Raw genomic sequence first — 25884 nt, forward strand, 5'->3', positions numbered from 1 at the left:
GGTTTATCCAAGGCTTCAGTACGAGCTTCCATTATTTCAACAGATTTTTTTCTTTTTTTTTTTACATAGCAGTAATACTTGTCTCACTTCAGCTCTTGATCCCTACTAAAGAAAGCTTTTCTCAAAGTTCACATGCACAGCTGGCTTTTAAAGCAAAACCTCAACTATATCAGCCATCTTTAAAAAAAAAAACACCAACCAAAAAACAAAAAAGAAATCCCTTTCACTGAAGGGATCCACCTGCATACACACATTAACAGGGTGTCAGCTACTCAGATTCCCAGCTTGCTTGGCTGGATTTCCTTTCCCCTGTAATCTTCAGCTCTCAAGATCATACCTCTGTGGGTGATGGAAGCAATCAGAGATAAGCCTTGTTAATTCCACATCTCCTTTTTTCTTAAAGGTTGAAGTGAGAGAAGGTGACAGGGAGTCAGTCATTATTAGTTCTTCCTAGATTCAGAGCGACCTCAAGTAAGCACAGAGCACACCACTGCAGAGAGCACTTTCATCAAAACCTGTTCTTATGCATGTCCGAGAAAGAGACTTGAAGGTAATATTTATTTTTTCAGTTTACAGGTGATACGTCATTTACAAAAAAATTGCAGACAATGCATCCTTTCAGTGCAGTTTCAAACTAGTTTGAGAACAGGCAAAAGTCTGTGATGATTTGGAATGCTAGTATTTGACAGCACATGCTTTTTTCCCTTAATTGATTGGGTGGGGTAAGGAATGGGGTACAGGAAGGGTGAAGAGGAGAAAATGCCAATGTAAATAAGGCCATGCGAATAAAAACTCCTCAGAACAGGACACATCAGTCAGCCTGGCTTATTTTTGTTCTCAGGTAATTGATGCAGTAGACATTTGACGCTTGTTATGTGCAGTGCCCTTAGAAGCTGCCAGTACCTTCCAATGCCTTCAATTCTACGCCAACACTATGATTTCAGATCACCTGCTGAGCTAGCTAAAACAGAATGATTAAATCTTTATGTCTACTCTCCAGCATTTGAATTCTCAGCTGCAGTTGCTGGGAAAAAGGAAGGTCAAGTTGAAAATACAAGCTGCTGCTGTATGGTGGCACAACTAGAGAACAAGACAGTTTGACCACAGCATGGTTCATTTCTTTAAAAGATGAAATACATTAGACAATTCAGCACAAGCAAATCCATGATTTCAGCATGGAAAGAAGCCCACTAATGTGTCTCGTAAATTAAGCTACATCAGTTAAGTATCTGCATGAGGTTTATCCAGCCACATCAATCCAGGGAGAGGCAAGATGGACTGACTGACTTCTATACCAGAAAGATCAACCCAAAGGAAGAGAGCCCTCTGTGAAGTTCCTAGCTAGAGGAAGACTGTTTATACTAGTATTTAATAATTTGCCACTCTACTATTTGCAGAACAGTTGCTTCCTTTCTACAGTATTTGGAATCTTGGACAAGACAGGGTCTAAAGAACAAGGAAACCAGTACAGATTCTAAATCCATTATTCAAAGTTTTAGCCTATGCTTCGTTCCTTGTCTCACCTAATCCTGCAAAGGGGCTATTACAAGGAGCAGATCAGAACACAGCAGTCTCTAGAGACTGAGAATTGAGATGGTCTGTTAGCTGTTACATTTAAGCAAGAGCGTCAGAGATTACAAAGATTATATGCAAGCATGACCTTACCTTGGCAGCTCTACTCCCAGCAGCGCTTTCTGTTCTTCAAAGTCCCTCTGAACCCTGCAGAACAATTTCCTGTGACATTCAAGTAAGGACTGCTGCACAAGAACATGGCCTTTCTTCCAGTAAAAGCTACCCTGAAGTGGTGTTACCCAACCTCTTTCCCCAGCCAACCTTTTTACTAGCTCTCCTATATGGTACGCTAGGGCTTTCTGGGGTGAGGATAAGGACTATCAAATTAATTCCCTAATAGCTGCCACAGGACTATTTCTAAGTAAGCTATGCAGAGGGTGGGAGGGGTTTAAGGGAAGATTGTGCATGCTTGCATATATTTACAGGGATTCTCTCGACATGTACTAACTTAAAAAAACCCCTCTATTATTAAACAGTTTGAAAATTAATTTTTTCCTTTTTGCAAAATTAAAAGCAACCCTCAAGGATTAATTGCATATAAAAAAGAAACCTATTTTACAGCACTGACTAGTATTACCTTTAAAATCAACAGGAAAAAACCCCACATGCTGTAACATTGTTTGATAAAGCAAAAATCGCCCACAACATAATCACCCAAAATGAACCGGTGTGAAGTTTTTATTTGCATGGCCAAAATATCTTCCTTTTGTTCCCCTGCAACTTTATTTCCCTTAACACACTTTAAGGTTTTTGCTGCAGAAGGAACAAGATGCAACACTGCATACTTCCTTGAACAACCACTCCCACAACACCTAAACATTTAACAGATGTAGCAAATGACAACACCACGAACGGGAAAAAACTAAGTTCCACCATTCAACATGGTCTGCAACAGCATCTTTAGGGCTGGCTGAAGTGGGCACCTTCACTTTAGAAGGTCCTTTCCTCCTCATTTCTTTACAGTGTTGGTGGTTTCAATCCATACTTCTTTGCAACTTCTGTCTGGGCATAGGCAGCATCACAGAGTGAGTAGAGGTGGGCCATCTCCATTTCAGATTTGGCCAGGTTGATAGCTTTGTTGAACATTTCAATGGCTTTATCCAGATTACCTCTGAAATAATCCAAAATGTAGGCCAATTAGAACTGGCAAAGCAATCTTTTAACCTCTACAGCATCTTTTTTCCTCCAGGACTTACACTCCCCACTATGAACAGCTTAAAAGGACTTCAGGGAGGAACCACCACAAGAACTTGCAATGATGATGAGCAAACTGAGAGAAGCTGTTACCAAGCCTAAGCAACTAGGACAGCTGTTAAACAGCCTTCCGTTCGAGAGTCCCCACAGGTGGCAGTGGGGGATAAAACGTTCTCCACAGGACACCGAGTTTACTACAAAGGTAATGCTGGGACAACTGAATGAATTCTCATCTACCTTAAAGAGAGTCTGTATACTTAAGAGGAAAACTAGCACAGACAAGAGCTCACATTATTTAATAGGAAATGCTTGCAAAATTTCTCATGGCAACAGTTTAATTGTCTGTCCTTTTGATGGCTAGACATGTTAAAAAAAAAAACCCAAACCACTCAACTATACCCCACACTTCCGCACAACTGTAATACAATGCAGCGTTACAGAATAGTGCATTAGTCTTTCCTCTTTACCCTGTGAACTTACAAACTGCAGTCCTCTTGGAACTAAACCCAAATTGTCAGGCTTGAGAGTATAGCTCAGGATCCTCAGTACACATGGTCCACTAAGGTATGTTTAAGGACTACATCAGATACACAGGAAGCCTAGTAATGATTAAGGAATGTTTTAAATGCAGAAGGGATGTATTTAAACATACACAGACTCATCTGTATGTTGTCCAGCAAGTATGAAATTGGTGAACACAGGAACTTGTCAGATCATAAAGCGGAATTATGCCATAGAGAAAGGAAGGTTTTACCAAAGAGTTACAGAACAGAAATCAGGACTTTGGGTAAGAGCTGGCCTTGCACAGCACTGGGGAGAAGATCTTAAGAAAGATGAAAGACTTAAGATATGTAAGGAAGTCTAAAGGACTACTGTAATTTCACAAGTAACTTAAGAACTCTCAACATTCAACACTACCTTTGCACTTCAATCGTTCCCATGGTTTCATATGCAAAATCACATTTGTTATCAATTTCAATGGCCTTGCTTATGAGTTCTAACCCTTTGTCTAAATCTTGCTTCCACTGGAGCTGAAGTAAACTAGAAGAGAAAGAAAATTTAGAACAAACTTCACATACTCCTCCCCAAACCCTGATCACATAAGCAAAAAAAAAAAAAATAAAAAATAAAAATCCCAAATGTATTTAATTCCTAATGCAGGGCAGACAGTAACTTCATGGCTTTTAAAAACATGTATGTGAAAGTCACTTTCAATAAGCCAGGTTACCAGTTTAATGATTCTAAAGAAAGGTAAATTCCTCCCAAGAAGACTTGTTACAAGTTGTTTTATGAAAGAGAAAACTTCAGCAGAAAGCTGAAATTAAGATAGGGCTAAAGTAAGTCAGATACTTCAAGTAGATATGCAATTAGGAATGAGCACTAATGAAACTGTCCTGAAACTTATTTACAGTTTAGTCAAGAGAAACTGTAGAAATACATTGAACAGCACTAAGATGTTTTCACAAAGTTATTTCTCCTGGCTAACCTTCTAAACACAAACATTCCATTCAGGTTGATTCATCTAAATATGCCAACTGCCCTTGACCAAAAGGATCGCAAACTCAATACATACCCTTTATGAACATATGTAGTGGCATTGTCTGGCTCAAGGTCAATGCATTTATCATACATTTCATCAGCCTTGCCAAACTGCTGTTGATCAGTTAGCGCCTGCATCAAAAGAGAAACCTATATGTCAATACGCAACCAAAACATGCATTCTGCACTACGCTAATTCTATTTAAAACCATATTGACGATGTGAGATTGGATGTAGCTCTCTCATCATAGAGCAGGCCAGGCACACCAGTTACTAGAGTTAAGTTTCAAAATGGAGGCTTTTTAGAAGAAAGCTGCTAGGCTTTAAGTGCACAAATTACTGATCACAGTACCAATCTGTAATGGCAGATCCACAAGCAACATGCTAAGTGTAGTGCAAGTAAAAAACCATTCTGAAAGTCTGTACCTGCAAGTCTCAACTTCTTCCTCTTTCAAATATACTTCTTTCAAAAGGCAATGGCTCCATATTGCCTACCTACTTAAAATCAGAACATCTCATGCTTCGTACTAGAACAGGCAGTAGATTTTCTTAGAGAAGTGAGTCTCCGTTACCTCTGAACACTTGTACTAAACTCTGCTTGACCAGTACATGTCATTTGTAGCAGAACAAAACTGTTACCCTAGTTCCACACATTTAACTCCCAAATTACCTTGAAAATCCCTGACATCCACCAAGTGAGATGCCACACACATGCAGTAATTTAAGGCAAGTGTACACCAGACCTCTGTCTCCTAATAACCACGCCTGACTCTCATCACTTATATTCTGCTCCATCAATTCCCCCTCTACTTCCTCTACCCCAGAACACCCATACCCATAAATTCAGGTAGCTTATTAAAGACAGCGTGTGTTGTCTCAGAACTTATTCTCAAAAACCTTCATATATTATTTGAAGAAATGTATGTTATCCAAGCTAAAAGGTGCAAGAGAATGCAGCATTTTCTTTGAGAGAGAGAAAAATGTACCTGAGCATATAGTGCATAGCCTTCAGCACACTTCGGAAATTTTTTTATGACATCTTCAAAGCCTTTCATGGCTACTTGCACAGGCAAAGGATTATTTCCTGTATAAGCTTGGCGATACTATTCAAGAAAGAAAAAGAAAAAAAAAAAAGAAAAAAGGAAAAAAATGAAACAAAAACACACACACACAAAAAAGGGCTCATCAGACCTCTACCCACTTCCCCAAAAGATGCATACATCATAACAATTAAAAGTTCCAGAAGGCAACGTGCCTGTACATCCTACCAAATCTATTTTTAGGAACCTACCATGTGTCCAAGTCTCTGGTAGAGTGGACTTGGGAGAGGAGAAAGGGTGAAAGAAGGAAGCCATAAGGCCTGATAGTTGCCAATGGCCGCCTCCTACTTCAAAAGCCTAGAAATTCCAAGCCTAGAATTCCTCCGTGTTCACACCATGCAAAGCTGTCCTCAGAAGATTCCTGCATGCAGGGCATTGTACTAGCTTGAAATAGTTTGTTTCCAATTTCTTGAAGTTGACTGTTTTCCACAACATTAAAGCTTTATTTAAATGAATTTTATGTGATGCAGTTAGAGTGAAGATTTGTTCCTCTACCACAAGAAAAGATGATCTACTGTTTGAACAACGAACGTTTCAAAATGAAAGCAGCAAACCCTTACTCCAACTGAAGACACTGTTGCATTATTTCTTTACCTTATTGTTAAAAGACACCAAGATGTTTGTTGCACTACTTTTCCATTAAACTGGAATAAAACAGAGAAAGTCCTGTTTTCCAGAATTCTTTAAAAAGAAAAAGCACCCAGATCAACACCAGCATGTTACCTACCAGAGCGAAACATTTCTGTGCTTGAGCCAAGGCAGAATCGGGTCGCAATCGGATACATTCATCAAAGTCTTCCACAGCCTCTTCAATTTGGTCAAGTAGGATTTTCAGCTAGCCAGAATGAAAGAAAATCCTATTTCTGTATTTAATCTGTGCCTCAGACACTTAAGTGATAACTCAATTAGCATCAGTTACTTATATCGTTTCCAATTCAGTTGTAGAACTGCCTAGAAACCTACAAAACCCATGACTAAAAATCACTGCCATAAAATAACAAAGCCACCAGTGAAACTTTGGCTTTTTACACAAAAAGGCAATGCCCACGTATAGGGTATGAGAACTCTTGCATTTTAGACTGTTGCTGTTACTGCTTTAGCATTATGTCCAGTCTCCAAAACTCAGCTGTATTTTTATCAAGTTGCTTTGCCTCACTGTAGTTAATGCCTGTGGACTATTTGGATGTTGAAACATTTTGGCTTTCCCAGCTTGCATTTCAACCTTTTTTTTGACAGCCTCATTGCTCCACAAGAGTGGAAAACACTTCATCATTCTCTTACTTTACTGTAAACTATTGTAAACCACTAATTTTCAATCTGCAGAAAACTTTCGTTCCTTTCAATCAACACATAACACCATTCTTATTTCTGAGCACTAAAGAGATCTAATGAATTCATGGAGAGAGGCACTTGATCCGTAGAGGTCTTCCTTACAAATACAACTTAGCATATCTGCATATGGTAGTGTTTCCTTTTTTCTTCCAGCACTTTTTATATTACAGTTCTGTGGAAGCAGGCCTCTCTCGGTCTAGAACTTAGTCAAGGACACAGTAGTGTCACAAGCCAGAGAGGGATGAGCTGAACAGATGCAAGTCTAGGCCACAGTGCTGCAGACGGCGAGTTATCAGGAACACGTTACATTCGCTGTAACAAAGCTTCCTTCTATGCAGATGCTGCTCTGCCGTATCAGGCCCCTTCACAGAGCAGCTCGTATCTGCTCTAAGTGCATATAAGCCCTAGTACTTTTAAGTCAGAGTTCGTATTGATAGAGGGCTGAACCTGTCCCTCTGCATTCTTTCCTATAGCTGCAGAAATAAACTGCTTCTGCCTGACCTGAACCTGCAAATTAGACTGCGTGTTTATTCTGCAACAGTTCCAAATTAGAAGTTCATGTTTTTCTGCCACAAATAGTATAAACTGTCTCCGATGATGTACTGATCTTTATTTTTCTTTTAGTATATAGTGAAATATTCAAGTATTGGGACAAAATCTCTAATGTTTCTTACTTGTCCTCGATGGTGGTAAACATCTGCATTCTGAGGATCAATATCAGCAGCCATGTTAAAGTCTTGAGTGGAGAGCACAGGCTGCTGCTGCTGCATATACATACTTCCTCGTTTGATCAGAGCATTAGCTCGGAGCTGCAAAAAAAGTTCAAAGAAGCATTGGCCACTCCAACGTTCCTCCAGATTTAAGGCTTTGTTACAATTACAGTAAATTTTTCATTTCACTAGTTTTTCCCACTGACAGACTTCATTCATTCTAAGCATGAATAAATTTCATATTGACTCTAAATGAATCAACTCCCTTGCTTAATTTCAAGTATGTCAGCCTGTGCTTCCACCTCAGTGGATTTTCAACCCCCCAAAAATCCTTCATAAGACAGGTTCCCTACGCTTACAAATACATCAACATTTTTTGAAGCAGTTCAATACACAAGTACAATTAATGTTTTTCTCTTATCTATGAACTGATTTTTCAGACTGGGTAAGCCTCCAATTAATTCAATTTCCTCTCTTCTCAGTTTGTACTACTTAGCACAGCTGTCTCAAAAAATCAACAAGCCCTTGAAAAGACTATTTGTCAGGAATAAAAAGACAAAACAGTAAATAAACCAGAACACTCCCATTAAAGCATCTGAAAACATGGAAAAACATCATCTTGAACTCTACTGCAAGTTTAGCATCTAACTTCTACATTTTCTCAACCCAGACTACAATCCAGCTGTGACAGATTCTTACCTTCACATTTGCATCTTCCATGCTGATGACCTGATCTAGGTCTGGTTTGGCAGCATTTGCGTTGCCAATAAGTAGGTAGAAAGTAGCTCGCAGAAGCAAAGCTTCTGCCATGTATTTTCCCTTTGCTTCAATTTCTTTTGTGCTTTCACTGATAATTTTGTCATAGTTCTCTTCTTCCATATATTGTTTTGCTCTCAAATAGCCAGAGCTGTAAATGATGTAAGAACAGTTGTATATATATACACATGCATTCACTGAACACTGTAATTTCAATTCAGATTTTTCATTAAATCGTAACAAATATTAACTTTTGCTATACTCAGTTAAAACACCAGCATAGTAAGTAAAGTTACAAATATTCCTGGACAGAGCCATCACAGACCGAAAACAATTTAGACAAAGAATGGCAAAGCTACATTGGAAATAAAGAAGAAAAATGTTTTAAAGCTCTTGAACTCGAGCTTCCTTTGTCCCTTGAAGTTTTTTTTTCACATTAAGGACAGCCATAATCTCTGCCTTAAAACAAAGGGGCTGGGATGGAATTCCAGGTCAGAAAAGTGAAATATTAAACCTCACAATGTGCAGTTTATAGGTGGAAGAAAGGATTTCACAGCAAAAATTACAGTAAGCACTGCCTTGTCCTCAGCTAAGTGTCCTGGATTCAGTGAATCTGCCTGTAGATCAGGACATTCCATCTTACTTAAAAAAAATTCATAATGCTGTTTGCAATGGTTTCCATACTGACAGCAGTGATATCTTCCAAAAATAAACTGGAAAGTGGCATAGTAAGTTAAAGCACCATTCACGCGGTGCTCAAGCTCCACTCAAAAGAAAAAAGAAAAACCTCAAGCTTTTCTTTGTCAGAACAAATCTCTCATTTACGTGCAATCTGATTCCAGAAAGATGAAACACCCTTTCAGCCTCAGTTGCTGTAAATTCATAGTTTTCATTAACAAAGACCCTCCTGCTAGCTCATCTTCTCCCTTCCAATCCAAAGACTAACTTGCTGTCTTCCCTGGAAACTCTCCTTCAGTATAAAACATTCCTTTCTCCAGAAGCATCATTCAGCACTCTCCAGTCCTCCCATCCCAAGATTTACCATGATACGGTAGTAAATATTCAGCATAACTTCCCAATCTCATTGTCGTTCCTCTGTTTAGTAGATTGAAGCCACCTACAGTTTGGAACGAGCCAGTCAGCCTCCATAAAAGTTTCATTTTTAATACTGATCTCATTTCACAGACTCACTTTATTACCACAGGATTTCCCATGCCAAGTACTATAAAAACAACAGCAAGTTACACTGAGCAGAACGTCAAAATCACTGAAAACTTAATTCCAATACCAAACAATTCCCAACTGTACTGTACACTCACTTTTCTTTTACTTCAGAAGCCTCTCCCTCCTTATCCTTATCTTCATCTGATTTCTCACCCTTAAGCAAAGGTTGGGAGATTATATCATCTGTGAAAGAACTGAAGTAGGATTTAATGAACTGTGGTGAGGGCATCAGAGGCTCACGATTCTGAAACAGAGAAATGTAATTTCAAGTCATTACATGGTAAGAGCAGATGGTAAATATGGAGATGGATAAACAAATGTGATTATAAAAAAAATTGTTCATGAAAGAACCAGTGTATGACTTTCCACTACCTAATTTGATAGTCTGATATTTTTGATTTGACAGTTTGACATTTATGTATTATTTAAGCTTCAGATCACAATGCAATACCCATCACCAGTAGAAGTAAAGTGAAGATATCCAAGAGAGGAGGGACATAGTATCTTTCTGCATGTGTGGCTAGAAATGAAGACTCAGGATATCATAAGACATTGGGTAGATGTACTAAAGCAGTATGTGTGCAAATAAATTGGGTGAAAAATGCAAGCTGCCAGTTCAAGCATGAGCCTAAATTCAAGTAGATTCTGAACGGCGATGTGCCCTTTTCTCCAACTTGGACAACAGAAGCTGCTATCATTACAATGAAAACTAATGAGGCAACATCCTAATTCTACATGGAGCCTGGCCCAGATACCACACATTTTACTTGAAGTCCCAGAAGTAACACCTCTCACGTACAAAATTCTTTCTACAGCTGAAAAATATTTCTTGCTCAAAATGAACACTACACACAATTCAATCTCTCCTGCAATAAAGGCTTGAAATCACTCTTCTGAATTTCTCTATTAAGTTCTATCATAATACGGCCTATTTGAAGCACACCTATTTTATGATGCTACCACCACCACACTAACAGCACAATTCATTTTTGTTACCTTGACATCACACGTTTATGTGAGTTTCTATAGGAAAGAAATTCAGCATCTCAAAACTAACGTGGATTTCAGTGCTTCAACCATCACCACAAAAAACAAGCAAGAATGTTTTAATAACAAGTGAGAATGTATTAATACCTGTTGGAACTTTTTTGTAAACCTACAGCCACTTAAAATGACTGCTCCTGGTTACCCCTATACTTCCATAGTTTTCTTTTCTGCAGTGTCCAAACATTAACGCAAAGACGTCGAGTGCCAAAATAAGAAAGTATAAGCATGAGCACCTATTCACAGAAATGGAACAGAAACAGCCTGCAACTAAATGTCACAAGGAATTTGTGGTAGTTAGGAGGCGTATTTCTCAAGACAGAATCGGGAAGTCTGACCACTAATAAAAAGATATGACTTTGCACTGGATCATTTTTTCTTAAGCAATGCTTTTTTGCTTCTTTTTTTTTTTTTTAATTTAAAAAAACCCCAACCTTAAAACAGTATTATTTTGCCACTTCCTAAAACGCAGGAATTCTGCTGTCAACTTAATCTTTCCTACATTAAATTTCTATTTATAAAACCAAGAATAACCTGGGGAAAAAGCCCTCAATCATCATTCTCATTTTAAGCTATTCATTACATATGGAACCAATGCCTCTACGCATTTTCAATTATTATTTATAAACTTTCCTATCTCAACACACATACCTAACTCGACTACCTGATGTGCAACTGAACATTTGGCTACTGCTGTTCCAACACACCCCATTTCCATTATGTTGCAAGTCCAGAAAAGCCCCATGTAAGGCAGCACACCAACTTAGGGATCTCCTGAATGTCACAATAGATTTGATTATTAAAGGGAAACAATTGTTAGAAATAGGCCTTTCTTCCCTACTGAGGTTTCAAAAAGTTTGGATAGGTCCCAAAAAAAGCTACCCAAAAAACATCGGTACAACAGTAGCTTTGTACAAAACCGTTCGTGTCGACTCTTACATTTCAGCAGATGAAGACAGTGACTAGCTTACAACAATTGACAGAATGCCAACAATCAATATTTCAACAACCAGTCAGGTGAAATCAGAATTTGTCAGCAATATCACAAGTCCTACCTTGTATTTCTCTTTGGCTTTTTCTTTTCCAAGGAGTTTAAGAACTTTATCAGCTAATAACATACTTTGCTGGTTTTGGAAGGCTTCTAAAATGCAGACTGCAGTGACATCTAGGAAACAACATGTAAAAGTGAGATTAAAGACAAATTCTGATAGTCACTGGAGTACACTAAAATATGCCACTATTACAATTAGTCACAAACTAATCCTCTTCAAGGGTAAAAGCCTCTGTTTCCAGTTTACTGTATTTACCATGCTTTCCAAGATACAAATTTGTATCCAAAATGATCTCCTTGTGATAAAAGGACTTCATGACAGTGAATGAAAGAAATTACATTTATTTTTATCTTCATGTTTTTGTCTAGAGACAAACACGCTTGGATGAACAGTGAAAATGTACACCTCCAGCGGGGTCTTTCAACATCTTGAAACTTTGGGGATAGTAATTATGTTCATATTAAGTTCACATTAAAAGCATTAACACAGCTTCTCTGGTGGGACTGGTCCTAATTTTCTACTTTTAAAATTCATATTCAGTCCAATCACATCTCGCTTCTTCCTCAGTTTAAGAAATCTTCCCATAATACTTCTCAAATTTTTCCACTCATCTCTGTGACTTTGAAATGAAGCAAGTTTAAGAGAAATAGCTTGCCAACCTATTTAAAGTGCTAGCCCATATCATATCACTTGCATTCACACACAGAGCCTCTGCAGATGTTAACCCACTGCTGCCTGAACCACACTTTGCAGTGTGAAATGCGCTCTTATGGTACATTATCATTATCTCTCTGGATACTCTAGTTAATGTAATACTACCACTGATTTTTCTTATTTAATTTTCATTTAAACATCAGTAAAGATGAACAGAGTTTGGACTTGAAATCCAAACAATGTATTGTTTGAATACACTTGAAAAGCAAGTGGTTTACTCCAGAGTTTAAGTACAGTTTCTGTAATTCTACACCCTATAGGTACTATTATGCCATTGTTTATACAGAAACTCCCCACAAATGTAGTATGGCCAAGCAGCACATGAGAGTCCCTGTGAAAACACGCTACACCCAGAAAGAGTGTGAAAGATAGCGTGCAGTAATACTGTACTATACCACCTTAGCAGACACATTTCACCCAAAGCGGGCAGCTTTAAACTAGTGCCTGGACTTGGGTGAGGCAGCAATGTCTTCCCAAATTATACTGCCAGGTATCATCGAAGAGTTTTTTTGCTGGTGGCAGTGCAGTTTTTTGGGGTTTGTTTGGTTTTGCCTTCCTCCACTACAAGGACATGCCCTACTTCCTGGGATTTTACTGGCTATACATGGTTGGCAGGTAAAAGCAATATTGTATTAGAAAACTGCTGTAGTTCAGAAAAACCAGGTAATTTTCAGATCTGAAAAAACTGCAAGCTAAAAATCAAACACAAATCAAGGTTGAAAATAATTGCTACGAACATTACTGCTACTAACATTAAAAAGGAGTTACATTTTAAAAGCTGTCCTACTATGGCAGGGACACTTGATCTTTCTTGGGGTTTTTATCACCTGTCAAGTTTATTGCAACTACATAAGATTTAGATTTTATTATAGCACTCTGGAAGTGCAGCTGTTGGTCAATTAGTGATCGCAGAGGACTACACTAAATGACCTAAGTAGTCCTTTTCTAGTCATCATGGTCTTACAGGGCAGAAAGGTATTCTGCCAGCAGGTAAATAGATAGACAAATAAATAACATTTCCACATCTTATTTACCTTCTAATTTAGCAGACATAATTCTTAGCTGTTATACATAATGAAACTAATTTAACAGTTAGATTTGCTCATCAGAGTCCTGCCTTATCTTCCATCCTTCTTTGATAAAGAGCACAGCTGAAAATTTCATTTGCCTTTTAATCTTACACAGGCAGGAATGATTTCACTTGATGAAATTTAAATGGGTCCTTTCAGCAGTGTCCCTTAGTTCAAAAGTGCCCTCAAACAACACACCTGACCTGTAGTACTCCTTAATTTTCACGGCTTCTCAGTCACATCTTCCTGACAGTTCAAAATGTATTGTTAGGAACAGTATTTGGAAGGATTTGACACAGTAGTTCCTGCCAAATACATAGTGTTAATATTAAAAAAAAAAGTTTTTTTATAAATATGTTCCAATTTTCATAACAGTTATACATCAGAACCAAATGCTACTGAAGCTGTTTTCCTTTTAATACCTGCCAAATGCATTTAAATGACTGCAATACTCTTGTTCCTGAACATGTATCTCCACCTGCAAAAACACCTTTGTTTCTGTAGCAGTACCATTTCTCTAAAACCAACAGGGAAGGAAGTTTGTTACTGTATGGAAGCAGAATGCCTGTTGTCTGGGTTATCCACTCAGCATGTTACATGAATTCTATTCTAAAATGTAGGGAGTTTCCTGGGAAAAGAATACGTTGAGTGGCTACAGTAACATCAAGTTCTCAGCAACTATTTCAGGTCTGAGTAGATGACAGCTTGAAGAACGGGAAAAGGTTTCTTCTTACAAGAGAAGAAAATGTATTTGCAGTAGCTATGAATGATTTCAAATAAATAATTCCATGTTACAGCTCTGGGGCCCCCAACATAAGAAGGACATGGACCTGTTGGAGCAAGTCCAGAGGAGGGCCACAAAGATGATCAGGGGGCTGGAGCACCTCTCCTATGAGGACAGCCTGAGAGAGTTGGGGTTGTTCAGCCTGAAGAAGAGAAGGCTGCGGGAAGACCTTATTGCAGCTTTCCAGTACCTGAAGGGGGCCTACAAGAAAGCTGAAGAGGAACTTTTTACAAGGGTATGTAGTGATAGGACAAGGGGTAATGGCTTTAAACTGTAAGAGGATAGATTTAGATACAAGGAAGAAATCCTTCACTATGAGGGTGGTGAGGCAATAGAACAGGTTGCCTAGAGAAGTTGTGGATGCCCCATCCCTGGTAGTGTGCAAGGCCAGGTTGGATGGGGCTTTGTGTAACCTGGTCTAGTGGAAGGTGTCCCTGCCCATGGCGGGGGGGTTGGAACTAGATGATCTTTAATGTCTCTTCCAACCCAAATCATTCTATGATTACTGCAGTTACAGAAGGAAAAACAAAACAATCCCAGAAGTTATGCTCTCCAAAGCACCTGAGCTAATTGCACTTTTAAGTATACACATCAAGACACACTCACCTTCTAAACATTCCTTCTTATTGTCTAGCTTCTCATGAGCTTTTGCGCGTCTGAAGAGAGCTTTTACGTATTTAGGATTAAGCTCAACAGCCTTTGTGCAGTCTTGCGCCACTTCTGTCCATTTTTGCTGTGGGTAGAAAACACAATGAGAGAGGCCCTACTCAGCTGCGTTATATTAGCTTTCCACTACCAACTCCAGGGTCATGCCCACCTAACAGTAGCTGCAGTCCCCAGGGCTCTGGTTCTACCTGCTTGCTTCTATTTCTGCAAGTTTCTCAGTAAGAAACTGCCAGGCACCACTGGAAATCACCTGCACCAGAACAGCCACAAAACAGAAAAGGAATTCCTACAGAAAAACGAAACCAGACAGTCGTACAAAGCATATGGGAGAAGATAATGAGTTGATGCAAAGATGCTTGCAGGAGGTAACATCGGGACTGAAAGACTGGTACAAAACAAATAGAAGAAAAAAGATGAAAACATAATGAAAACCAACAAACAAGTTTAACAAAGTGCTAAACCACTTTTTTTTTTTTCATTTGTTATTTCAATTTACGATGCTATGTTACTACAAAGGGATGATAAATGAATATGTAGGAGTAGAGCTGGTAAAGGCTATTAAGAACTAAAAATCCATTTACCTGCAAAACTGATTATCAAAATAGGCTTTCTAATAACTGAAAAAGAGGAACCACATACATGTGGGATCCATTATGGCATGAATTAGTGTTCTATTTTATTTATAATCTCTCCTCTAACTTTCAACACTAGATTTCTCTAATCACACAGCGTCTCACTGATACTTCAGACAGTACAAAGCCAATTTTTCCACTCCTTTATGCAGCTCACCAACTTGACCTCATAAGCAAATCTACTGATACCATAATAAACAACACTGGTTCACTTCTAAACCTAATAATCAAGTATACTCAGCTATCAAGTAAATGTTACTTCCACATGTGCAAAATTTAGGTCTTGGGCTTTAGTAGAATTTCTGTGATCTTTTTGTTTAATTTTTGAAGCAGCATCCTTCCAAAATATTTGGCTTTTCACCTAACAGTTAAAGAAACACTCTAGTAGAGAGAAACAAAATTAACTTATATACAAGAAAATTGTTCCACAGGATAAGAAATTAAAACCTTGTCTTACAAGAAAAGGACACATAAGAATTACATCATATAAACTGAGAATAGTTAACAGAAAATAATTTTATTTGTATGTGGAAAAGCATGATGAGCTGGTGAAAAACAGCTGCAAGCAACAGCATCTTGTTGTGAAGGCAGAGACCACCACCTGGGATCTTTCAGTGGTCAAAAGTGACAAAATACATAATTTATAATGCAAATTTTTAGAATAAACACATAATTATCTTTAATTCCTTACCAGCTGTTCATAGGCAGCAGCTCTATTTTGATAGAAGGTAGAAAGATCAAGGTTTTTCTCAGGTGGGCACAGGCTGATAGCTTCAGTATAACACTGAATAGCTTGCTCATATTTTCCTGCTTTAAAATACTTGTTTCCTTTGTTCTTGGCTGCTTGGGCTCTGTCAAGAGGGCTCTGAAAAACAAAGTGATAGGTCAGTTCAGAAACCATCACCACATGCATGCTATGCACTGAAGGGCTGATCTTCAAAGATATAAAATGGATCTAAGTTATTCGTCCAAAGACTAAATATGTAAAGACAACAAAGCCCTCAAAGCAATTCAAATAAGAAAAGTTTCCTACTGAAATACATATAGCCTATAAGACCAGAGCTGACTCAGCAGACTGTGAATTAAATACAGAAAACACTTTGTGGAAAGACCTATTGAGCAAGATAAATAAAACCTGTAGGGAAAACAAAGCTGTTCTGCTTCCATACACTAGACAAATTAACTAACTTTATAGCTAACTCCTCTACAGCTTCACACAACCTCCTTCATCCAACCTCTAATACAAAGTGCTGGACCATCACAGTCTGTCATTCTTAGCAGAGGATGGAAAACTTTGCTAACTAGCCTGTGACCCTGCTAAATGAATCTTTACGTTCTCCACCGCCTGTCAATCACTTGCATTTCTGCAAAAACTAACATTGCTACCTGTAACCCCTAGATGTACAGATCAGTTATCAAATGTTGTGGGTTATAAGGAATCAGACATAAAAAGCCTTGCAAAGGGGTATGACCCACATTCAAGAAACACAGAGCTGCTAAAGATCCTAATAATCATCTTCTAGATTTCTGCTCCTCTTTCACAGCCTAGCTTCAAGGATCAACATTTTGGGGCAGTTCAGGCTAACCTGCCAGACCAATGAACAGAGCTATGAGCACAGCTGCCAGCCTACCAACCTCTCTGAGGAGGGAAAGAGCACAAACTGGGGGCAGTAATGCCTTAAACAATAGCTGCAGGATTCACTACATCTCACCTGTTGAATCACATGCACTGAAAAGATCATCTAGGATTTGCTGGCAATTGTCAATGCTGCTCTTTGACCATACTTCTGCCTCCTCTCCTCTCTCATCCACCCCAGTGCTAAACTACACCCAGATTGCTGTAAGACAAACTTGAAAGCATCTTTGCATTTCATCACCCTGCTTCCTTTAACGTCTGCTCACTTCATGCCAGTCTGATCATTTTTAGCATCTAAATCATTTTTCAAACTGAAAACCTGAAGGGAACCCAGGAGTTGCTGTACAACCCCTCTTCTAAGGCCTGGTTTCCAATCATTGCATGAGAGAATCAGATAATGGGTACCAGTCTTAGTTCCTACATAAAAATAGGCATCCAAATAGAACAAAAGCATCCTACAGGCACTCTCCTGAGGAGAGACTTACAAGTGAAACCATATAAGGGAGGGAATTTCTTAAATATCCCTGCTGCCAGAAAAGCTCTTCTCTCATGGGCCACCAATCACTGGGCTTATAGGAAATCAATCTGCACCATCTCCATTGTTCGAAGAACAATATAATCTGCATGGCTTTTAGATTTTTGATTTTTAATTATTTAAATTCAAATTGATAAAAAGATTATTAACTTCACCCCTCTTCATACACACTGTGTGTAACTCGATGGATACACAAACCAGAATCAGAATGCAAATATTTTTACTGAGAGACAAGTAACTGTGTATTTGAGAAGTCGTTTAAAGCTCAACCCAAGTTTGAAAAGGTTACATTTACTTCCAATACGTCCTAAATTTAGCTCTCAGTACAACAACGCTTCTCTTTTAACTAAGGAAAGGGTTATGCGTATGCCGCAGACAAACTTAAATGCATGAAAGTCAGCTTGCATTTTTCCTTCTGCATTTCTACAGCAAACCACATTAGAAATGTCTTTGTGAAATAACCTACAAAATTCAGCGCTGTCCCAATTTACCTGGTACCAAAAAGAAAAACACAATATGTGGGCCATGTTGTAAAATTCAGACCTGTGTTCCCAGTATGCAGAGATTAAGCATACACTACAACTAGATTACTACTTTATGATCACTGCCAATTGCTTTAGCCCAGGGATCTATTACCCCAATATGGGCCTCAGGCTGACCAGTCCATCTGCTCCATCCTGTGCACTTTGACTATGCACACTGCAGTCCCTGCATAAAGGCATATGCTACAAATGAGGACTACTGGATAATATCCAAATGCAATGGCTGCTCCAGTGTCAGGTGTTGGGATAGGAATTGTAACTGGAAGCAAGAAATCTGTAGCTCTGGTGCTGTCACTGGTGCTCTGCCAGTTCCTGGGAAGCATGAAGTCTTCAGACAAGCCTAACTGCGTGCAACAGGGACCAAAAACTTTAGAGAGTATGGGTATGATGCTACAGCAAAACCCATTAAAATTAGTACCTCTCTTATCAGAGTAAGCTTTGGATAACAGTAGTAGGACCACTGACCACACAACCAACTACACAGAAATGAATCATCGAATAGATGCTAACTCCATGGTTACTCTCTGCCCCACACATTGCATGATGCAAGAAATTTGGGGGTAGCAAGTCAGGAGTTAGAGCACAACACGTTATGATGTAATAAAGTCAGCAATAATGCCCAAAGCAAGAAAGAAATCAACTTCGTTGTTGTTGTTGTTGTTTATGCTGCCTTAAACTAGACTCCTAGCTCTTAGATGGTTTATCTCTGCAACCTTAGTCACACTATTCTGCTATAGTCCTCAGCATGCATGCAATACACTGTTGAATTGAATGGCTGCCATTTCAAATGCAAAGGCTAATACAGCTCTGTATCATCAGTAAGCCCATTCTGGTAAGGACTTAGATGAAGAAATAGAGTTGCTTAGCATCTCATACCCATGAAAAATGGATCCCATGCAAACTGTATAGAAATTGTGCCTTAAAAATAACAAAATGTTGTATCTACGTCTTGAAGCCCAAATGGTGATAAAACACAACACCAAGTTTTAAATTCAACTCTTTTTTTAAATAATGATCCTGGTGAGATTTATTTTCTTAGCAATCATGAAACTCTTTTACCATAGAAAACATAGCAGAAAATAGTGAATTAACTTAGAGCTTTGGTATGCAACTGATCAACTTATGGAACAAAACAAAACCAAAAATACAGCTTTTATTTTAATGTTGTGAACTTTTAAAGAATATTCATAACCATTTTTTTAAAAAAAAAGCTTAATAATTTCTGTTTAAGTTACATATTCAACTTAAGTAACTGCAGCATAACCTGATGAAGCCAAGGACACTAAAAAGCTAAATCTCATGAGTCTCTTCTTTTGCTTTGGTATGGTTTTGTTGTTGGGGTTTTTTTAAGATATCAAAGAACTCATGTGACATTATATGCTACAATACCTTTTCATAATAGCACAAAGAAGAATATGAAAATTAATTCTTAACATAAGATCAGTTTTTGAAAGAGTTTGTCAAGCCTTAGATTTAACCCTGACAAAATTTTTAAGCTTCTACTTCTCAGCCCTCCAGTTCTTCTCAACTGCTACATTGAAGATGTACACAAATAAGAAACTGATTATGCAAGCAAACTTCATGTACCCCACGCACAAGTAATTAACAAACCTCACACCTTCTTCTTCCATTTTCTTGCAAATGTAATAATTCTAGACAGTATTTTCCAATTTCACTGCTTCTCCTCACCTGACCCACTGCCATTCTATGTGGTGCACTGGACAGTTTTTGTCCCTAAGGCGAAGGTCCATATAGAGCAGGAAAAACTCTCACAGTTTGTCATCTTCTGGTCATAGAATCTGTGCAACAAGCAAACCAGCTCAATAAAATGAATGGAAATTCATAATCAATTATTGGCCACGGCAGTATAAACAAATAGCTCATAAGTTATCTGCAGTTACATAAAAAATAACATCTCAGTACTTAGGACTGCTTTCAGCAACTGTTCACTAACAAGTCTTAAAATGGAGTTTAAGCCAAAGGACACTTGTGTATTTGAGAAGCACTCAGTTATCTAGGTAACTAAACAAGGAGATTGCTGTCTAAAGACTAGACAGCACTGACAAAAATTTCTTAACTGTTAATTTATCCTCAGAAAATGTGCTTTCCTCACAAAATGTTCAGAAACTGCATGCAAACAACAGCAACTTAACAGCAACAGACTGCCAGCTGCAAGAATAATAAAGCTTAGTAATCCCCAGCAATGCCAATATGGCTAAGCTAGGAGTTCAGAACTTTATATATTTGGGGGAGATTGTTTTTTAAAGCAGAACAAGAAATTTGTTGCCAGCCAATGACAACAGTAATTCATGACAGAAGCACAAGCAGCAGGTTTCAGCATTTCTTTTGGTTGAAAAGTATTTGTGTGAGCCCCTGTCTGACAGATGCCATGGAGGGGGACTACTGTTTCAGCCACTGTAATTCATCAACTTGGAAAAAAAAAACCCCAAACCCAAAACAAACAAACAAACAAAAAACCCTCAAAACCAAAAACAAACCCCACAGCCCTGGTCTAGACCTCCTTTTCCCCTCTCCAAGTGAACAAATCCTCTTAATGAGATCAGGTACCAAAAAAAGTGTTTTCTGAATACCTGCTGTTACTGAACAACTATCTTTCCTCTTTTTTTGACTAACATTCATCTCGAGTCTTATCTGAGACCTATACTGAAAGGTATTAACCAAGTATAAATGGTTTTAAGATTCTCCTCAGCAGTAAAACCACTATGAGAAAAGTAAGTCCACATGAACTTAAGATGTAAATTCAGAGCGCAAAGACGTATTATAGTTAAAAATAATTAAGCTCAAGTTTACAGTACAATTTGTCAGCGTTCTCCAGCACTCACCTTCCTTTTAAATGAGTTTGTCATTCACACCTACCACAAATAAATGAGCTGCATATGAACTTCCAAAAGTCTAAAAATTGTTCTACTGCTATTATACACACATTTAAGAGTCTTCTACACCTGTCCACTACAGCTGGCATGAAACGTAGAAGACTTACAGTAGGTTGATAGTGAGATTTACTAGGCAACAGGTGCACAGTACAACAGAAATTACTTTTTACTTACTTGGCTTAGATCAATTCAGAATAAGTATCAATGTAAGTATATCTAGATAAAGGGGTTTAATTGTTCATATACTGATCTAAAGTCACAGCAGCGAGATAGGCAACACTCAGCAATTGCTATTAAAATAGATACAGGAAAGAAGCCATACTAGTTGGCTGTTGATCCCAATATGTGGCACCACACAAGCCAAGGAGTTTGGCCACGTTCACCCACCACTGCACTCAAGGACTATATCCAGCTCAAAGGAAAATGTGCAAAGACAGTGAACTGTTGTGGACCCAAGCGGCCTTGTCTGCAATACACAATGCCACACAGCTGACTAAGCAATTCCAAGAGTCTCTGCTCAATGCTTCCTCACATAGCAAAAACACAGGGTTAGCCTACGAACTTGCTGAAAGAGTTAAGGGGTGAGACTTGGACTATCACAGACTTACAAAAGGAAGTGATTTCAACTTAAGGAAAAAAAAAAATACTGAAGCAAGCAACACATTACCTCAATGACTAACTAGTGCTCGCTCCTGTCAGACAAGGGGAGTACAAACTTGCTAAGAAGTGATCATGGAATAAGTAAAAAAAAAAAAATGAATCAACTAGGTATCAGTTAATGCAACAAATGCAAAGCAGTTTACTTCTCCAACATGTTTAAGTTATGCAACATTCACTACAAACTGAGAGAGCACATAAAGCTCTTACTGAGTAACTAAAACACATTCCATCTAAATTATAAGAAACAATGACAACTTCTGTAATTAACAGATACACTCTGACTTCCTGACCTTTGAGCCATCCATAGATGCAGTTTTATCATCAGCACTTAACTGGTCCAATAATATCAGTTTACTGCACCATTGAGGAGCTGTGCTTACAGAAGGAATCTCAAAAGTAGTTCAGCTTTTCCAGATATAGCACCTATACTAAAGGCTTCTGCCAACACAACGTCAGACATAGATCACACACTTGGCCAGTGCATCTGTGCCAGGAGAATCCTCTAGTGCAGACACAGCCTGGGGAAAAAATGTGAGGCCTCTACAGCAGGTACAAGAAAAGCTTGAACTGGGTGCAAAATAGTAAGAAGTCTGAATAAAGAACAATGAATATTTTAGAATCTACATATTTTCAAAGAACAAACAAAAAAAATCAAGGTCGTGTCTTCAGAAACAGTGAACTGAGCATCAAACAGATACAAAAGCTGATTTAATGAAATGCACAAAAAAGATTGAGTCCTAAGTTACATTTATGAGCAAAAGAATAGTTACCTGACACACACACATACACAGCTGTTGGTAGTGCATTCATTATTGACCTGTGTGTTTTCCAAAAGACCTCCCTCTTGTGTTTAGACTGTGAAATTAATTACTGGTTCTTATTTCAAATACAAATCTGTACAGTGAATACAACCGAGTTTAAAAAAAATACCCCACCACATTAGAAAGGCAGACCAATACAATGCAGACGTTAACAAGTAAAGCATCTGCAATGGTTGTATTTTCAGTCAAGGGTCTTATCAGTAATATCCGTAACTAATAAAATATGTGTGGAAACATGAAATCTACATGGCATCACCGCTTTGGATATGAGGAACAGGAAGGCAATCCTCCCCACACACATAAAGCAGTGAAAGGAACCTGCAGCCACATTAATTTTCCTGCTGCAGCCATATTTTGAGTAGCTAGACAATTATCTCATGTAATCAGGCAAGTCTGATACCTTCTTCTACAGCTTTCCTAAGTAATATCTCTTATTTCTTTATAGTATAAGCAATGACACTCTTCAAGGAACTCTGGATCATACCACTCAACCATATACTTATTCTTAGATGCATAGAGTCTTCCAGTAATTTAATTTGTGGAGCAATCTGAAAGAGCTAGACACACAATATTTTAAATCAAGTGCTATACAAGTGTTTTAAATGTTTTAAGTGCTTGCTTCAGGTACAACCACAGAATGACTACAAACCACTTGACAGTATATACTGCAATTCAGAAATACAATCAAGAAACCCAGAGTTAACATACTAACAGCAAAGTCACTGCAGCTACACAAAGGTCACGAGTAGCTCGCACACCAGAGCTCACACGTAGCAAGCACACTGCCATAAATATGCCAGATGCTGTTTGCAGCCACAAGCCAAAGTTACCACAGTAAACAAAGTCTGAATTTGTCCTCTGTACACTACTTGCTCAGCACTGCTGCCCATGAACTAACAAATCACTGCATTCAAGTAACTACTGCCAGGTCCAGCATAGGTTTTGCAGTTCACTATGCTTCCAGGAATGCCTGTGAGTACCTGTGACTCAATAATTATATGGAAGTTGCCCACCCTCCACACCACTCCCATGTGTTCCTGCCACTGCCTGCCCACTCATGTAACACTAATTTTCATCACTGAAATGATCAAGATTAAAACCAACCTTTTCCAATCTCCCGAAGTTGATTTTTTCTCTCCTGATCATTTCAGGTAGGAAGTTTAAACCGTGGTCTGAGAGGTCACAGCGTTTCAGGTGGCACACAAGAATGGGAGAAGAAAATGCAGGAATATCTTAGTGGGATTTTCTTACCAAAGCAAACCAGTTTGCCAAATCCACCACTTTACACATGCTTGTCAATTGCAACCTCACCTCAGTAATACAACATGACCGTCACAATCCATCTGTGACCGCAGATGTGCAGAAAAGCGCATCTTAGAGGCATTTTTCAACATACAGATATACCAGAGAATCACAGATCTGATCTAGACTCTGATTTTTCCATGTTGTCCTTCAATTTTTGTATAGACCGTTTTAACTGAAAATTCTCAGAATGGTAATTTACAACAGGATAAATGTAAGTTTTGAAAGTATATCTATTTAGGCAAGCTCTACTCTGAAGTCTCAGTTGCTTGAACAGTACGGCTTTTGTATTTTCATGGAAAAGATTTCATTTTAAAAAGATTTCGTGTTTTCTTTCCAGTCTGCTGCATCCAGCATCTCAGACTAACACACAACAGATCACAGATTTCCTTTTCAAAATACTACTCCTGGAAGCAACTTACTCACAGCTATTGTACACCTCAGAAGCAGAAGTACAGCCACCCAACAGCAGCGTGTCGTCAGACCCATACTCACCTGGTTAATGCGTACTTCGTGACAAGATGCGGTCAATAACGCGCTTTTCCAAGTACCAGGACTGGAACAAATACACGCGTTCTGCACAAAGCACTACCAACGGCAGCAAGGCGAGGAATAAGCCGAGAACGTCAGCGCCCGGTTACGAGCGCCGACCTCCGCGCTGTTTCACGCAGAGGATAAGAGGATGCCACCCGAGCGCTCCCGCTGCAGCGTGGCTCCATCCCCTCACGCGTCCTCCGGGGCCGGCACTTTGACAACCGCTTTTTGGGCCGGGCCAGCGGCCTGCCCGGCCCTGTCTCCCGCAGACCAGAGGCCGGCCATCCCCCCCGTCCCCGCTCCAGGCGGCCCTGCCGGCGGCTGAACAGACCCCCCCGCTCCTCCCCGACCCCTCCGCGGCCCAAACTCATGCCCCGACGCCCCAGGCCCGGCGGGGGCAAGCCCTGACCCCGCCATTAAGAGCGGCTCTCCTCCCCCACCCCCGTCCCCCCCAGCGGCAGGGACTAACGGCCGCCGCCGCGCGCGCGCGGGGGGGGTGGGGGGGAGGGAGGTGTCCGCGCCAACGGCCGCCGGCGCGCGCTCACCATCTCCTCGTGGCCGGGCCCATCGGGCTGCCCCCCGCCGCCGCCGTCGCCGCCGCCGCCGCCGCAGGGCCCGGGGCTCGCCCGCCCCTCGGGGGTCTTCCGCTCGCTCGCGCCCTTGCCGCGGCGGCGGGCCGCCCGCCGCCCCCACAGGTAGAACGCGCCGGCGCCCAGCAGAATCGGCGCCCCCAGCACCAACGCCACTTGCCAGCGGGACAGCCCGGTGCCGCCGCCGCCGCCGCCGCCTCCCGCCGCCGCCTCCACGGGCTTCGAGGCGGCCATGACGCGCTCACACCGCCGCCCGGGGGAGGGGAGGGAAGGGAAGGGGTCACCGGACACCCGGGGCACGCCGGGAGGGCACGGGTCCTGCAAGCACTTCCGTCCGCCGCACCGCCAGGCCCGGCCCGGCCCGGCCCCGCCACCTGCCGGCGGGGTGGCGCCATCTGCCGGAGTGGCGGTGTTACCGCAGCACCCACCCCACCCCCCGCCGTCAGGGTGCCCCGGGGCGGCGGGGTGCGCCAGGCGCGGCCTCACTCGGGGGCTCAGGGAGTTCCGAGCGTACCTTTAAGTCCGGATTAATTTTGTGCAGAAGGAGTTTCTGGACTGCTAACGTCTCGGACTGCTGCGAAGTTTCTAGGACTTTGTACTGGGACATTTTGGAGCAAAACGATTCTTGTTACAAATGCCGGTTTTCTCTTTTTTTTAGTTATTAATTGGATCTGCCGTAAAAATAATTTAATCTGCAATACTGGGATGTTATATATGTTGCATATACACGTGCATTACACATATGTGTGTCTATGGCTACTTAGCATCCTTACCTGTCGGCGGAGGAAGTTTATGTGTCTGTCTCCACTTATCTCCCTGGAGCACTCGGCTGAGCATGAAGATGAGTCGTCTTTGGTACTTTTCCATACTCGGATAACACTAGTCATCTCACACCTAGAAATTTCATTGGAGGGAGGGAAATGGAAGGAATACGTGTGAAGACACATATTGCACTGAAGAAAAAAAGGATGGAAAATAAAA

At 40.1% G+C, this 25884-nt stretch overlaps 1 protein-coding gene across 2 annotated transcripts; it reads right to left on the bottom strand.

Moving 5' to 3' along the window:
• Positions 1-308: 308 nt before the first annotated feature.
• On the bottom strand, positions 309-25137 carry TOMM70 (translocase of outer mitochondrial membrane 70). 2 transcript variants are annotated; one of them, XM_075711339.1, is made up of 13 exons: positions 24859-25137; positions 16081-16254; positions 14698-14824; positions 11527-11636; positions 9523-9671; positions 8147-8354; positions 7412-7546; positions 6133-6240; positions 5292-5408; positions 4340-4437; positions 3685-3807; positions 2496-2683; positions 309-1719 (listed from the first exon to the last, which is right to left on the bottom strand). In XM_075711339.1, the coding sequence occupies exons 1-12, from the start codon at positions 25135-25137 to the stop codon at positions 2530-2532; spliced, it is 1782 nt and encodes a 593-aa protein (XP_075567454.1). In that variant the 3' UTR covers positions 309-1719; positions 2496-2529. The 2 variants fall into 2 exon arrangements, with proteins under 2 accessions (XP_075567454.1, XP_075567449.1); XM_075711334.1 differs by lacking the exon at positions 309-1719 and having other exon boundaries at positions 2187-2683.
• Between the last annotated feature and the right edge of the window lie 747 nt (positions 25138-25884).

Source organism: Pelecanus crispus, chromosome 1 (genome assembly GCF_030463565.1).
Source record: "Pelecanus crispus isolate bPelCri1 chromosome 1, bPelCri1.pri, whole genome shotgun sequence".
NCBI classification, from domain to species: domain Eukaryota; kingdom Metazoa; phylum Chordata; class Aves; order Pelecaniformes; family Pelecanidae; genus Pelecanus; species Pelecanus crispus.